The 15,237-nt window shown below is 40.4% G+C and overlaps 2 protein-coding genes across 3 annotated transcripts in view; one reads left to right on the top strand and one right to left on the bottom strand.

Moving 5' to 3' along the window:
* Positions 1–10,442, top strand: part of LOC109472643 (something about silencing protein 10-like) — a 14,727-nt gene extending 4,285 nt beyond the window's left edge. Inside the window, exons 2-16 of one of the 2 annotated variants that reach the window (XM_019772477.1) lie at positions 3,560–3,689; positions 4,189–4,242; positions 4,705–4,819; positions 5,125–5,202; positions 5,913–5,995; positions 6,131–6,169; positions 6,722–6,880; positions 7,146–7,217; positions 7,324–7,364; positions 7,649–7,748; positions 8,214–8,426; positions 8,852–8,952; positions 9,180–9,285; positions 9,700–9,807; positions 10,231–10,442. In XM_019772477.1, coding sequence (XP_019628036.1) covers positions 3,560–3,689; positions 4,189–4,242; positions 4,705–4,819; positions 5,125–5,202; positions 5,913–5,995; positions 6,131–6,169; positions 6,722–6,880; positions 7,146–7,217; positions 7,324–7,364; positions 7,649–7,748; positions 8,214–8,426; positions 8,852–8,952; positions 9,180–9,285; positions 9,700–9,807; positions 10,231–10,323 — 1,492 coding nt within the window. In that variant the 3' untranslated portion in view covers positions 10,324–10,442. Of the gene's footprint in view, positions 1–3,559; positions 3,690–4,188; positions 4,243–4,704; positions 4,820–5,124; positions 5,203–5,912; positions 6,035–6,130; positions 6,170–6,721; positions 6,881–7,145; positions 7,218–7,323; positions 7,365–7,648; positions 7,749–8,213; positions 8,427–8,851; positions 8,953–9,179; positions 9,286–9,699; positions 9,808–10,230 lie in introns of both variants that reach the window. The other variant, XM_019772476.1, reaches the window with a different exon arrangement.
* A 405-nt stretch (positions 10,443–10,847) lies between these two features.
* On the bottom strand, positions 10,848–15,064 carry LOC109472706 (SUZ domain-containing protein 1-like). The gene is made up of 4 exons (XM_019772560.1): positions 14,960–15,064; positions 14,217–14,269; positions 13,538–13,783; positions 10,848–13,007 (listed from the first exon to the last, which is right to left on the bottom strand). The coding sequence occupies exons 1-4, from the start codon at positions 15,014–15,016 to the stop codon at positions 12,896–12,898; spliced, it is 468 nt and encodes a 155-aa protein (XP_019628119.1). The 5' UTR covers positions 15,017–15,064; the 3' UTR covers positions 10,848–12,895.
* Between the last annotated feature and the right edge of the window lie 173 nt (positions 15,065–15,237).

Raw genomic sequence — 15,237 nt, forward strand, 5'->3', positions numbered from 1 at the left:
GCAAATACTGGTTGCATTATGTTGAAGAGTGTTACAAGATGGGTATGGGACTATTCCTGTAACGATTAGTTCGTGTTTTAATAGTGTCCAATAGGCTGCTGTTCTTGTTCTTCTACCACTGACGTCTCCCCGGAAGGGGGGGTAGCCAATTCCGGTAGGACTCAGACTGTAGTAGTCTTCTTGCGAATGTCTGACAAAGGTGTTCACGTCTTTGCTGTAGTGTCATGAGGCATAGCGTGTTGCAAGCGTCAGTATAGGTTGTGTAGTCAGGCCCAAGGATGATTCGAAAAGCCCTTCGCTGTATTCTTTCCAGTTGACGTCTTTGGGACTGTGTAATGGCTGGTTGCCAAACTGGGACAGCGTGCTCACAAGTGGGTCGGACAAAACTTGTGACAAGATCTTCTCTAGTAACTCCGAAAGATTTGAGTCTTCTCAAGAAGACAAGCCTCTGGCTTCCTTTCTTGGCCATGTGGTCCACCTGGGTGTTTCATTTTAGGTCAGCTTGTATATGGAGCCCCAGGAGTTTAGCTACTTGAACTTGTACTAGGGGGTAGTTGTCAATTTTTAGTGAGGGTAGTGGTGGCACAGTTTTTGAGAAGTGCAGAAACATCACCTTGCATTTGCGAGGGTAGGTAGGTCGGTAGTTCGGTAGGTAGGTAGGTAGTTCGGTAGGTAGGTGGGCAAGGCGTGGGGAGGGCGCTGTTGACGCCTGCATGACCCTCAAAAGGTTAAAGGTCATGGGGCATGGAGAAGTCATAAAGAAGTGAAATTTTGTTTTGGGTGTAACTATTGTTCTTTTGTTAGTATATTGATGACGAAATTGTTTACAAGGTAAGTGGGGATTAGAAAAGGTTGAGAAGGAACCCTGTAAAAGGTAAAGCACACACAAAAAACATATTGTAAGTTACACTACAATGACTATGTACAACGCAAACTTGTCTATATTAGCAACCGCTAATATTACTATCTAGTGTATGTTTATGATCATACCCATGTCAAAGGTCATTCTTACGTGTTTGATTACCTAGACAGTAACGCTGTGTTTGGGCATATCGCTCAGTCACAATAGGGTGATAAGGAAGAGTCAGCACACAGGCGAAACAGGACCACACAGACATTCAATTTTACCCAACAGGAATTTCCCGGAGACAATCTTGGTACAAGCCCCGGCACCGCGTCAAGGTGTTGCCTCCATTGCCGAGGTAAATTAGGACGCCATCCTGACAACAACTTGTTACAGTCCCGACAAAATTACAACATGCAAAGCAGCTTGGGTAGGCCCGCTCCTTTACTTGGGTAGGCCCGCTCCTTTACTTGGGTAGGCCCGCTCCTTTACTGGGTAGCCCGCTCCTTACTTGGGTAGGCCCGCTCCGTACTTGGGTAGGCCCGCTCCTTTACTTGGGTAGGCCCGCTCCTTTACTTGGGTAGGCCCGCTCCGTACTTGGGTAGGCCCGCTCCTTACTTGGGTAGGCCCGTTCGGTAGGTAGGTCGTTCGGTAGGTAGGTAGGTAGGTAGGTAGGTAGGTCGTTCGGTAGGTAGGTCGTTCGGTAGGTAGGTCGTTCGGTAGGTAGGTCGTTCGGTAGGTAGGTAGTTCGGTAGGTAGTGGTAGTGATTGGTTTTATTTCTCAAAGATTACAGTTTCGCAGTGCTTGGTGTAAACCCGCACTGAATTGCACTGCTAAAACAATTCGACAAATACATGGGTTACAAATTATTAAAGAAATACATAAATTATTAATAAAATACAATCTACAAATTAACAGATTAAAAGATAACCTCTGAGTAGACATTGTCAGAGGTTAAATACATATCGTGCATACAGATTTCAATAAGCCTATTATTAATACATTATTATTGATGACTTGTCATAAATGTGTATATTCAAACATATTAGTTCGGCATTGCATAGTGCTGGTTGAACTATTTTGGGGGACTAGAAATTTAATATTAGCAATCATTGAAACATTCCAGTCAGGGCCGTTGTAAAAAACATATTATGAGAAAATACTCCAATTATTGATGAATTCTCGTATCATGCAATGGTTGAGACCATACGTCAAAATCTAATACGTTCAAGGTGATAATTCAGGTCAGGTAAAGATCTTTACATAAGAATTAAAATCTAATGAATTTCTTCTCCCAAACTTAACATATGTGCATTACAACATATTTGAATCGAAACTGCAAATACTGGTTGCATTATTGTTGAAGAGTGTTACAAGATAGGGTATGGGACTATTCCTGTAACGATTAGTTCGTGTTTAATAGTGTCCAATAGGCTGCTGTTTCTTGTTCTTCTACCACTGACGTCTCCCCGGAAGGGGGGTAGCCAATTCCGGTAGGACTCAGACTGTAGTAGTCTTCTTGCGAATGTCTGACAAAGGTGTTCACGTCTTTGCTGTAGTGTCATGAGGCATAGCGTGTTGCAAGCGTCAGTATAGGTTGTGTAGTCAGGCCCAAGGATGATTCGAAAAGCCCTTCGCTGTATTCTTTCCAGTTGACGTCTTTGGGACTGTGTAATGGCTGGTTGCCAAACTGGGACAGCGTACTCACAAGTGGGTCGGACAAAACTTGTATATATGGTGACAAGATCTTCTCTAGTAACTCCGAAAGATTTGAGTCTTCTCAAGAAGAAAAGCCTCTGGCTTCCTTTCTTGGCCATGTGGTCCACCTGGGTGTTTCATTTTAGGTCAGCTTGTATATGGAGCCCCAGGAGTTTAGCTACTTGAACTTGTACTAGGGGGTAGTTGTCAATTTTTAGTGAGGGTAGTGGTGGCACAGTTTTTGAGAAGTGCAGAAACATCACCTTGCATTTGCGAGGGTAGGTAGGTAGGTAGTTCGGTAGGTAGGTAGTTCGGTAGGTAGGTAGTTCGGTAGGTAGGTAGGTAGTTCGGTAGGTAGGTGGGCAAGGCGTGGGGAGGGCGCTGTTGACGCCTGCATGACCCTCAAAAGGTTACAGGTCATGGGGCATAGAGAAGTCATAAAGAAGTGAAATTTTGTTTTGGGTGTAACTATTGTTCTTTTGTTAGTATATTGATGACGAAATTGTTTACAAGGTAAGTGGGGATTAGAAAAGGATGAGAAGGAACCCTGTAAAAGGTAAAGCACACACAAAAAACATATTGTAAGTTACACTACAATGACTATGTACAACGCAAACCTGTCTATATTAGCAACCGCTAATATTACTATCTAGTTGTAGGATTCATTTCCATAAATTATGCTTGTGTCAACTTTTAATACGGGAAAAATTACTTTAAACTTTTAAAGACTCAAAAAGAGACCACCAAAAAGTGTCTAGGCGGTCCTTATGTAGAGGTGGTCACTTGTACAGGTTTGACTGTACTAAAAAAGGACTGACTTAGGAGCTGCTTCGAGGATAGCCTTTTCCTTTTAGTTGGTATTTAACAATTTGATAAAAACGAGTGCCAAAATTATGTTGTTGGTATCCTTGTTTAACGTCTAATATATGGTTACTTGGGTGGTTCAGTGCTAAACAGAGTGTGCAGATTGTTTAGTAGAAAAGAATAATACAATTAACATACAAATTATGTAACAGACGGAGTAAGAGGCCAGTTGCCAAGGCAACAGAAAACGACAGTGATGCGTCAGATGCACAGAATGATCAGCTGGAACCTGACGACTACCTGAATGATGATGTGGACGACTTCTATTCGCAAAAGGACAAGGTGAACAAAATTCACATTTCTTATGAAACTTGACAAACCATGTATCTTTAGTTCTATAGGCTCATACATCTATAAGTGCATCAAGAAGCGGGAGGAAGTTGAACATGTAAATAGTAGATCACATTAGTATGTGTAGATGTAGTTTCAGCGTCATTGCTGTATCATTTTCCTTGTCTATTCATGACCTGTACTTATAATTAGCTTGTTAGAGCACAAACGTACAATAAAGATCATTCATTCATTCATTCATCAATATTTTGCATTGTAATAATTGTATGGAAACATTCACCAGTCACTGGGTAGCAGTTTGAAATTCAAACCTTCAATAATGTGTAGAAGGCTGATCTGAAGTAAAATGTACCAGGAAAACTAAGACAGAGATATAGAATATGTCTGTGCATTTTATTTGCTGTAAGATGCAAATGGAATCAATGGAGACCTGATTTCTTCTGATGTTGTTTTGTTAAAGTTTCAATTTCGTGTTCTGTTGATTCTGTAGGTCCTGTTGGATGCAGCACGAGATTTGGAACCAGCAGACAGCAGTGAGGATGAGGTAAGCTATTGTCTATTGATATTTTCATTTCTCTTTGAAACCATATATTTTATATCAACAGCATCAAAATACTAGCTAAGAGAATTAAAGTATTTTCTATCATTCCATGGCATGCATGTTTGGCATATACTGATTATGGTTACCTTCGCAGAAGGAAAACATTATTCTTTTTGCTCTGTTTCTTTTCTTCTCCAAACACATATAAGGTCATTGACCTGGACCAGTCGTCTGTCACCATGGTAACCAGTCCTTCTGAGGCACCCTGTGGTGTTGAATTACATTATGTAGCAATAGCTGGACAGAATTGCACTGTGTCATCAGATATATGAATGTGTTTGAGTAATAAACAGAGTTAGTTTGTTTGGCTAAACAGTGTGAAGGTAAACATTAAGTATTTGCTTTGCAAATGTTACCTTTCTACATGTGTAATTTCCCATATTTTTTTCCATCCATGTTGTACAGGAAGAAGTGATGGCACTTGATGTACCTGACTCTGATGATGATGAAGAGGAGGAAGATGAAGAGGAAGAAGATGATGATGAGATGGCAGACAGTGACATGGGGGAACAGGATGATGGTATGAACAGTGGCTGTAACCAATCAAATCACTCCAATCAAAACATAGTTCAAGGCATACTAGTACTTCTGTTACAAACACACACACTCACACGCTCACTGTCCGGTTTATCGTCTGTTGTTCCCAGTCTTCCGAGGGTTAGATGTGCTTGCACACTACATATAATACAATAATAATACACAACATCTGATCTTTGAGCAATTAATGCTTTTTAGTTAAAATCGTGAACTTTGATATCATGATTAGCATCTTGAAACAAAACATTTAATGTGTAACATGAACAACTTTTTTCCTGCTTTATCCAGACATGCCAGATGAGAAGGCCTGGGGGCAGAAGAAGTCTCTGTACTACAACACAGACTATGTGGATGAAGACTTACCAGGTAAGGTTTATCTGTTTACTGAGACTCCATTTTCTTCATAGGCTTGTAGAAGAAACAAACTATTGTTAAACATGTTTAAAGTTAAAACTTCAAAGAAGCCATGTGACAAGCCTCACTGGGTCAGTCTACTAAAGAAGGAAGACCAGAGTGACTGGTCGAAAGCTCTTGATGAGACTCAGAGAACTTTATTGTCTTGCATCAAAAGTTTTAACTTTAAACATGTAACTACCAACACAGATGAACTTTCATGATAGTATAGGAACATGCACAACAGTTTTTGATCACAGCTCTATAACAAATTTCTTTATTGTGCCCCCAGGAGTAGTAGGTGAACTGGAAAAAGATCATTTTGAGAAAGACTTCATGTTGTGTATGTGGTGGCCACATAGGTTTCAATCTGAAAATTGATATGGGAGTGCTGGCTTGTCACACTCATTCCCCGGTTTAGGAAAAAGTTGCAAAACATCTTTTGTTGTGCTTTCAGGCGCTTCTGATTGGAGTTCTGCTTCTTGCCGTTATATGTAACCGATGTACACAATCCCAAATGTGGCTGAGTTTGTACCCCCCCTCGACCCAGCCCATCACTGGGGTCTACTTCCTGTATCCTATACTTAACCGACCTGATGGAACTATTTTTGGAAGTATAGTTAGAATTGCACAACAGGTATTGGGTCACAGCTCTATAACAATTTTTTTTTCTGTGCCCCCAGGAGTAGTAGGTGATGAGGAAGAGGAGGAAGCTCAGCAGGAAGAGGAGAGAGAAGCTCTGGCCATCCAGAAACGCATGGCAGAGGCACTGAGTGAGGAGGACTTCGGGCTGGAGTTGTTCAAGGTACTTACAGGACTCAATACCCCACCTGTGTATGCAGGTTAGTGCAGGTTAGTGGAGGATAGAGAAGCTCTGGCCATCCAGAAACGCCTGGCAGAGGCACTGAGTGAGGAGGACTTCGGGCTGGAGTTGTTCAAGGTACTTACAGGACTCAAAATCCCACCTGTGTATGCAGGTTAGTGGAGGATAGAGAAGCTCTGGCCATCCAGAAACGCATGGCGGAGGCACTGAGTGAGGAGGACTTCGGGCTGGAGCTGTTCAAGGTACTCAGTCTGTAGCAAACCTTCAATCTGTTCCTGTTTCCCAACCGACCCTAGAAAAAACTGTCTACCCTAGCCTTTTTGGGGTGAACCCCAGCAAGGGACATACATGTACATTTTTTTAGCTGATCAACCTTTCCTAGCTCCATGATCTGACACCTGAGTGAAGAAACATTGTACAATTACTACTGAATTAGTTTTCCAACATTGATATTTCAAATGTAAATGTCCTCTTGCAAGTTTTACTTTGTTGAACTGTATTGTATAACCTTGGATCACTACCTACATATATAGAGAGGTCACCAAGGTAAAAAAAAAAGAAAAAAGATAATCCCTACCTACTGACAAATTTTTTCAGGACTGAAACAGGAAACACAACAATTTTGTTTCCTAGGCCTAATTAATCTTACATAATGATTGACACCTCCAGCCAGCTAAGAAGCCGACAAAAGATGCTGCCCTGCCAGAGGAGGAGGCAGAGGAGAGAGTGTTACAGGACCTGAGTCAGCTGTCTCACAGGGAACGCATGGACCTGCTAAGGAAGGAGGCACCAGAACTTAAGGAGCTCATGGACGACTTCAAGGAAAAGGTAAGATTCTGGTTAAGAAATGATACGTGGGGGCCTGCATGGGGGGGTCCCAGCAATGCTCTATGCTAAATGTTGAGAGCTCTCGATTACGCTTTACGATAAATTCCAAGTGGCTACACTGTATTATGTAGAATTAAAACGGCGAATAGGCTTTACGCAAAATGCGCCAATTATGCTCTACGTTGAATTAGAGCGTTCCATCTACACTCTACTTAGAATTAAAATGGCCGATTACGATGAAAATTGACGATGACTTTTGTTACAGCTGCAGGAAGTGATTGACAGACTCCACCCCCTGCTGAAAATGGTTCGGTCCGGAGTCATACCTCCTGGCAAGGTATGATTATTCATTACATTGCTGCCATTTTTTAACCGTCTGAAAAATCCAGGTCGTGATCTATGCATGGAAAAAGGCAAATGTTTACTCACTATTTCTGTTTCAGGGAGCAACCTATGTGGAGACCAAGTTTCAACTCTACCTCAAGTAAGTCAACCTTATTTTGTACATTCAAGCTAAACTAGATTGACTCACAACTTGTACACTTGTGCACAATGATCTGTCAGGGTGATGGGATAGATAACATTTCTGGAATAAGCACTAATGATTTCACAATAGTTTGCCTCTTTCAGCTTAATAATAAGACAATGTGTTTTGGACTAGTTGCATAACTTGCATTGTTTGAAAAATATTGTTTATGTATTGAAATTTTGTAAATGCCATAAGCATCTTGGTGTTTTAATACTTCTGTTTCATGACCTATGTTGCAGTTACTGTGTGAACATTTCCTTCTACCTGGTACTGAAGGCAGGACACACGCCCAACGTACGCAGTCATCCTGTCATTAACAGGCTGGTCCAGTACAGGAATGTGAGTTTGTTTAGGAAGTATTTAGGGTGTTACAACATGCAATGATGAGCAATGGTATAGTTCAGTATGTGTATGATCTGTACTTACACTTACCTAAAGTTTCGACTGTACAACTCTAGTCTTTGTCAAGAAATCTTGGGTTGTACAGTCCAAAATTTGGGTAAGTGCAATTCTTTGAGTTGGAAACTACAGTTTAAACCTATGGCATAATGACGGCATAATTACATCTACCAACACAGATGAACTTTCAAGATATATTGACTAATAAATTTTGTCCTTTGACACATGATAAATGAGTTGATAAATGAGTTGTCACCATTAGATGAAGAGCTGGAGCTAGAAGTTTCGTTCCTTCTGTGTTCAGTACGGGTTTGATTCCCAGTGTCCTGGTAGTCAGGTTTTTCCTGTTTCTACTCGCTCCTAGTTGTTTCAATGACTTACCAATCTTGTCTTTCAACATTTCAGTTGATAAATGAGTTGGCACCATTAGATGAGGAGCTGGAGGGAGAAGTGTTATTCCTTCTGGGGCAGGGGACAGGAGAGGCAGTACCTGGTGTGGTACAGAAGATCAGGAGGAAACATACAGGGAAACACAAACCTGCAGACACTCAGGACAACATGGCCGACCTGGTACAGGAGGACACTCAGGACACACAACAGAAGACAAAACTCAAAAAGGTACTTCAGGAGATTTGTGCAGTCCTGCTTTACAAGAACCTGCATTGCTTCACAAGTACAGTTTTGATTTGATTTGATTTATTGCAATTGTAACAATACAGGCAGCTGTTGCTGGTGTTGTGTCCCACACATAGAAACAAATACAGGACAGACAATACTCATTTGAGTTAAGTGAAGAAAGTCGTATTAAGTGCCTTCCCAAGGGCACAAGATCAGTGACATGTCAGGACTCAAACCTGGGACCTCTTGGTTCCGTGTCAAGCACTCCTGCCATTTTGCCACTCAACCCCAGCTTTCTGGACATGTAGCAATTTTGATTATGTTAACCAGCTACTGTAGCAATATAATGTAGCAATATATCCTGTAGCAAAATGAAGTTTGCAAGTGACTTGAATCTTTGATTGTGTTTTTCTTTGTCCCCCCAGAGGAAGAAAGAACACCTAACAGCAGCAGAGAAAGAGGCTATTGAGTTCTATGAACAGATGAAGGCAAAGAGAAGAAAAGCACAGTTAGAAGAGGAAGAGAGGTGAGACTTCAGGGGCTTTTTGTTTGTGTACAGTGAGTGACAAACCTGTACACAAACAAATGTGGACTTTACACAAAAAAATTTTCCCCTTTCTTTCTTTCTTTCTTTTTCTTTCTTTCTTTCTTTCTTTCTACCATTTTCCACTTTAAACTTAATCTCCTATATCTGTGCAAGAATGTAAATTATACACAGTTATTTACCTTGAGTTTATGCAATACAACCCACAGTTCTGAAGAAGAGAGAGAAGACACAGTTGCAGAGGAGAAGCCAGCTGGAGACCATGAAGAGGAGGAGGAAGAAGGGGAGGATGGGAAAAGAGCCATCACTTATGAGGTAAGACAAGAACATGGTAAAACTCATACTCTTCATGTTGTCACTATCGACTTGGCTTGAACATTGAAAAAGTGGAGAGGAATTTTCACGAAAAACATTGGATTGATTAAGCGCTGGTAATGATTGATTCTTGAATTTTCCAATAACTTTTAAAAATCTATCTCAATCTAGTTATATTACATAACTCATAAGACAAGTTTTGCAATGGCCAAGAAGCTTAGACACCTTTGGTGAGATGTATAGGCTGTGTGCACAGAAAATTAAGTACAGTGAGGTGAGTCTAATATTATACAGTATGTATATGAGACATGGGCTGAGTACTACAAGTAAAGCAAGGTACAAGACTACAAGTGATAAGGCAGTCTTGTTCATGTATGACATAGTGTGTAATCTTTCTTGTCTTGACCTTGGCAGATTTCTAAGAACAAGGGTCTGACCCCCAAGAGGAAGAAAGAGGAGAGGAACCCGCGGGTGAAGCTGAGGAAGAAGTTTCGCAGGGCTAAGATTCGCAGGAAGGGCCAGGTACGGGCACATCTTGTTGTCACATTCATGCAAAGTTGTTGCTTATCCAGGTTGTGAAAAAAACTGGCCATACTGCAAAATAAAGAAACTATTAGCTAGAAATGTATGTTTTCAGAGAAATAAAGTTTTATCCAATCCCCAATTCATTACTAATGATAGCTAGTTTTATTTTGCATATACAATGTATCTGTTCATCATCTTTTGTTTTGACCTGTACTTAGCCCAGTGTGGCAAAAATGTGCAATAAAGTACGTCATTCATTCATTGTAAAGCTTTCCTTAGAAACAGTACTAGTACCACTACTCACAATGGTCCCTAGCCATTTCTTCAAACCTTTATCAAAAGTACAGAAAGATATGTTTTTAGATTTTGGTATTTTGTCAGAACTGTTTCCAAATGCTTTTGTTTTTGTCTTTTCTTCAGGTCCGAGAACACCGTACTGAGCTCCACCGATATGACGGCGAGTTTTCAGGCATCAAGGCTGGAGTGAAGAAGAGCACTCGTCTTATTACGTGATCTACGTAATAATGTGTTTTTTAAACTAGAAAAGTAACATTTTCTGCATTTGGTCTGTTCTGTTAATTCTTACTCAATCACATTCATACATCTGGTGACAGGAGTATAAATCCCTCCTGCTATAAAATTGCAACGTGACGTAATCGAACACCTGTTACCATGGTGACAGACGTCTGGTTCAGGTCATTAACCTTATTTGTTTTGAGAAGAAGAGGAAACAGAGCAAAAACATACTAGTATATGTTTTCCTTCAGTAAACATGAATAAAAGCTGCAACGGAACCTGAATCAGAATCAGTTTTCTTGCAAAATGTCTGAGTTTTAAGAAAGTTGCCAATTGGCTCCAATAGGTTATTGTACAATTGGCTCGTACTATCAATTCTTATTTTGACAATTAGGAGTCATTTAATTCATTTAATTGAAGATTGTCCTTACTGAAGGGTTCCATATTGATTTATATTATTTTTCATGGAAGTCTGTTTAAGCTAGATCATGTCACACAGAAAATGAAGAAGCATGTACAACCAGTTTTTCTTTGTTTTTATTTACAATTGCACAGTGGTAGTACGCGCTGAAAATAAACCCTACCATACAAAGCGCATCCGTGACGCAATCATCTCAACATTGTCAACAATTTCACTCTATACTTACATTGTACTTGCTTCTTTTCAATACTCAATGCAAAGATACATGTACATTTATCTATTCCTCTGCAATTGTGTTGCACAAAATACTGACTATTCTTCCACAATTTACCCACTTGTGGATGCTTTTCACAGGTTTATCAATTGCAGTGGTTATTTCAAATGCTTATGTTTTCAGTAAAATAAAACTACAACATAACTACTTGTTGTTGCCCTTATTTTCTTTTTCCACTTTTTTTTGTGTCATAACATTGATGAAACTATGTTGTATGTCCATGAATGTATCTGTAAGTAGGTCTTATCAAGAGTACTGGGGCACAAAATATTGTAAATGCTATAAAGGTAGCATGTCAGCAGAACGTACTGCACCTGCGTGAACCCTACACTTTGACAGAACACCTCGTTTGAGATCGTATTTGCGTATCTAAGGATAACGTCCAGTTTATAGTTTTCAAATGTATCAGAAAGAATATTGTCTGCAACAGGTAGAATTCAGATGCATGTTGACCAAACATCCAACGAAAACCATGAAAAATCTGGGTCGCGCAGGCACAGTACATTCTGCCGACTTGCTTATAAAGGTGCATGTAGTAATTTTTAGCAAATACAACAGTCAACGTTCTACAAGTATCACCTCTACGTATGGACCACCTGACACATGTGGCCATTTTCGGCAGTCCCCTAGACAATGACACAAGCATGAAGAATCCTGTCTATAGTGACCACCTGTCCACATAGACCTGATTTTATCCCTCCCCTGAGTGGTCCTTTGGGCATTTTGACTAGTTTGGAAGTACACAGTTGAAGTTTTACCGTGACCATTCCTACATTTTACCATTCCTATAGATCATCAACTAAAAGAAAGCTCTACAAGCCCTTTTCCTACACCCTGTAATGTCTATGCAGTTTACTACCACATAACCTTGCTAGCCAACTTGGGCTATCTACTGACCAGTGAAAAATACAACTTCTATCCAGTACATCATGCAATGTAGATGTGGCAACTGAGAAGTTCTGAACTGAGAGCAGTTCTGAAGCAAAACATAGTAAAGATACATTTTGTACATTTTTTTCTATTTGTTTTCTAATAATAAACATCTGCTTGACACACAATTCAAACCATAGAATTTTTTCACAAATCAACAGTAAGGTAAGGTATTATACCTTCATAAAGGTGTACATTTGTACCAATGACAAGTGATCTTTGAATCATTGATTGATAAGCGAGGGAAGGGGTTTAGTATTTAGGTGGTTTGGAGTATACATTTGAAAAATACAAGTCATCTTTGACAGGAAAACCAGTTTTTTGTAATCCCTGAACAGCGTAAAATACTTGAATTTTCTTTTTTGCTGTGTGTCACTGTGCTTTTTGCGGTACTAATTCTGTAAGCTCTTTGAGCTGGGTTAAAGACAAAGATGGGTAAGGAGGTCAAGTATGTGAAAATTGCATATAGTTTACCAAGATTTAGTCCTGCCAAAGCTCTTGACCTTACAAAAAATGTTGTGTTTCCTGTTTCCCAACCAACCCTAGAAAAAACTGCCAACCCTAGCCTTTTTTTGAGGTGGACCCCTGCAAGGGACATAATTTTTTGAGCTAACAACCTTTCTAGCTCCATGATCTGACATGTCAGTGAAACATTGTACAATCAGTTTTCCAATATTGACATTGTAAATATAAATGTCCTCATGCAAGTTTTACTTTGTTAAACTGTATTGTTTAAGTTTGATCACTAGAGATTGCCAAAGATAATTCCTACCGACCTTTTTCAGGACTGAAACAGGAAACACAATATTTTTTTCCTAGGCCCTATTCTTGTGTGTTTTATGTTCACATCAATCTTGCGTATTTTTTCCCCAGACAGAGACGTAGTGTGGCATTACGAGGAGTGTACAGGGCATATTTCTGGCTAGCTGTGTTGTTTTCCTGCACTATCTGCTGAGTTGGAACCCTGCACTGCCGTCTGGACCTCGAGGCTGCCGCACGACACTTACCCCGTCTTCTACCTTCAGTTCCTCCAGCTGCTGGACTAGATGGGCAGGCCTGGGGAGATATTCATTGTATCATCTATAAGTAATATATATCAGGGCTGGAAATACCACCTGCACATTAGCTAGTGCAGGTAAAACTGGAGCTGTGCAGAACCAGAGTTATCAACCAAGGATTGAGGTGTTTACTAGTAAAAACTTGTTTTTCCAAGAATTATAATTGTAGAGAGGAACTCGCTGCCACCGAGTACAGTTAGGGCATAGATAACTTTGAACAATGCTGTACTTATGGTAGTTACAGCTACATGCAGATATGAAAAGGTTAGATGTAACAGACATTCAGTGTAATGTAGTCAGCTGCCACCGCATTGCATGCCAAAGGGCAGTTATACCAGCTAAAGGGGTACAGATACAGTTGAATTTAAGGTGGCTGGGGAGATCTTGAATATGTGGCGTGTCTTTAAACTAAATTAACGGTTTCAGTAGGCAAATTTTACACAGAGTAAAATTGGTACAAGGAAGGAACTCTAGCATACTTATATACAAATGTACCTATATTATAATACAAGTAGAAAACAAGTCTACCTTTCCTCCTGGGTCTGCTCTGCTGACGTTGCCCCCAGTATTCTGAGCCGAGCCTCTGCGTACTCTGCCTCTCTCTGTGCCAGGGTTTTGTGCTTTGCCTTTGGCTTACTGTCTGTGCTGTTGGGGGACGTCGCGTCACTAGAGTTGGTGGGACGTTTCAGGATCTTCAGCTGAGGCTGGTATTGTGTGCGTTGGGTGTCCTCCTCCAGGACTCTGGGTGCTGCTGGGCTCTTATTGTTGTTTTTTCTGTTGTAAAGGAAAGAGGTTTTGTTTAGGAGAGCAAATAGTGGCGGTACAACTCGTGCAGGGGCCAGTTGATTCACAAAATACCCCAGCATGTTAGGTAAGGCTGTTAGGAATCTAGGGGCGTGCAAACTTCGGTCTCAAAGTGTTCCGGCACGGTAAAACGCATGTTTGTTCATTTGACCCAATGCACCGCTCCGCGACTGTTGTTAGGGTTAATGTAAAAGACTGCAAGCAAGAGAAGCCCTGCAATGGTTGCCGCAGCTAGGTAAGGAGGTCTAATATGTACATGGAAATTGCATACACCAAGATTTAGTCCTGCCAAAAAGTCCAGCCCCAGCGTCAGTTTGCAAGCACGTCTAACCCTCGGAACATGGGGAACAAAAGACGTTAAACCGGATAAAGAGAGAGAAAGAGGAACACTATGATTACTTACTTGATCTTGATTTCTTTTGTCTTCATGTCTTTCTCCAATCGACGTTCCAATTCCTGAAAATATGTGTACATGTACGATAATCAATAGTCATAGTAGTACTGTAGTATCATCATTTGTATATATCAGCAACTCGTTTAAAAGAAAATTCCATTTGAAATTGGAACAATTTTTATTCAGATTCCTTCAACTTGTTGATGATTCTGCTGCCTTTCGTGGCTAATACAAAAATGGGTACAGTGAATCACCAACTTCCAGACAGTATCTAGCAATATCAGTTCAGCATCTATTCTCTTTCTGATACCAGTACTAGATGAAACCACACCGTGTTTACACGGTGATTGTGCAGACCGCATAATTAGAAACTGCTAGAGCAAACTTCCTCAACTTAACGTTACATCCATTATTTATCATAGTTTCATACATCAATGGTGTGGGGAAATTCTTCTTTTTTCGATCGAAAAAAATAAATCCAAGAAGATGCGGCAAAGGTTTCAAAGATACCCATAAATGGTTACTTCATACACAAGTGCCTCAGAAATTATAGTATGTGACGCACGTCTGACGAATGGAATCTGGGGGTGGGAGGGGGGCACACGTTGTGCGAACTCACAAAATCTCTCGACTCGCCGATGGCCATAACTTTTCTACTATGCTACGTAGCGGCCTAAAACTCGACCAGCTTATACCCCCATGTGTTGTTTACGTCTAGATTGTGATATTTCGGACAGTGATGTCTTCCTTACCCCGCTATCCGCCAAATCTTCCCAGCTGTCAAAAACATCGTCGTTCCCTGCCGCCATGTTTCTCTGATTCACTGAAGGCGAAACCACTACTAGAAATCTTCAAAACCTAACTTTATTTATCGATATCACATACTTTTTCATCAGTATATATTGTATGAATAGATTACGTTATATCTTAAAAAGTTATGTACAATTTAACATCCCAGAAATAGGTAGAAATTTAGGTTCTAACTTTAAGGACAATATTTCGTTTAGTCACCCCTTTTTCGTAATGGGTG

The sequence above is a fragment of the Branchiostoma belcheri genome, unplaced genomic scaffold, assembly GCF_001625305.1.
Source record: "Branchiostoma belcheri isolate BF01 breed outbred unplaced genomic scaffold, Haploidv18h27 scaffold28, whole genome shotgun sequence".
Taxonomy (NCBI): Eukaryota; Metazoa; Chordata; class Leptocardii; order Amphioxiformes; family Branchiostomatidae; genus Branchiostoma; species Branchiostoma belcheri.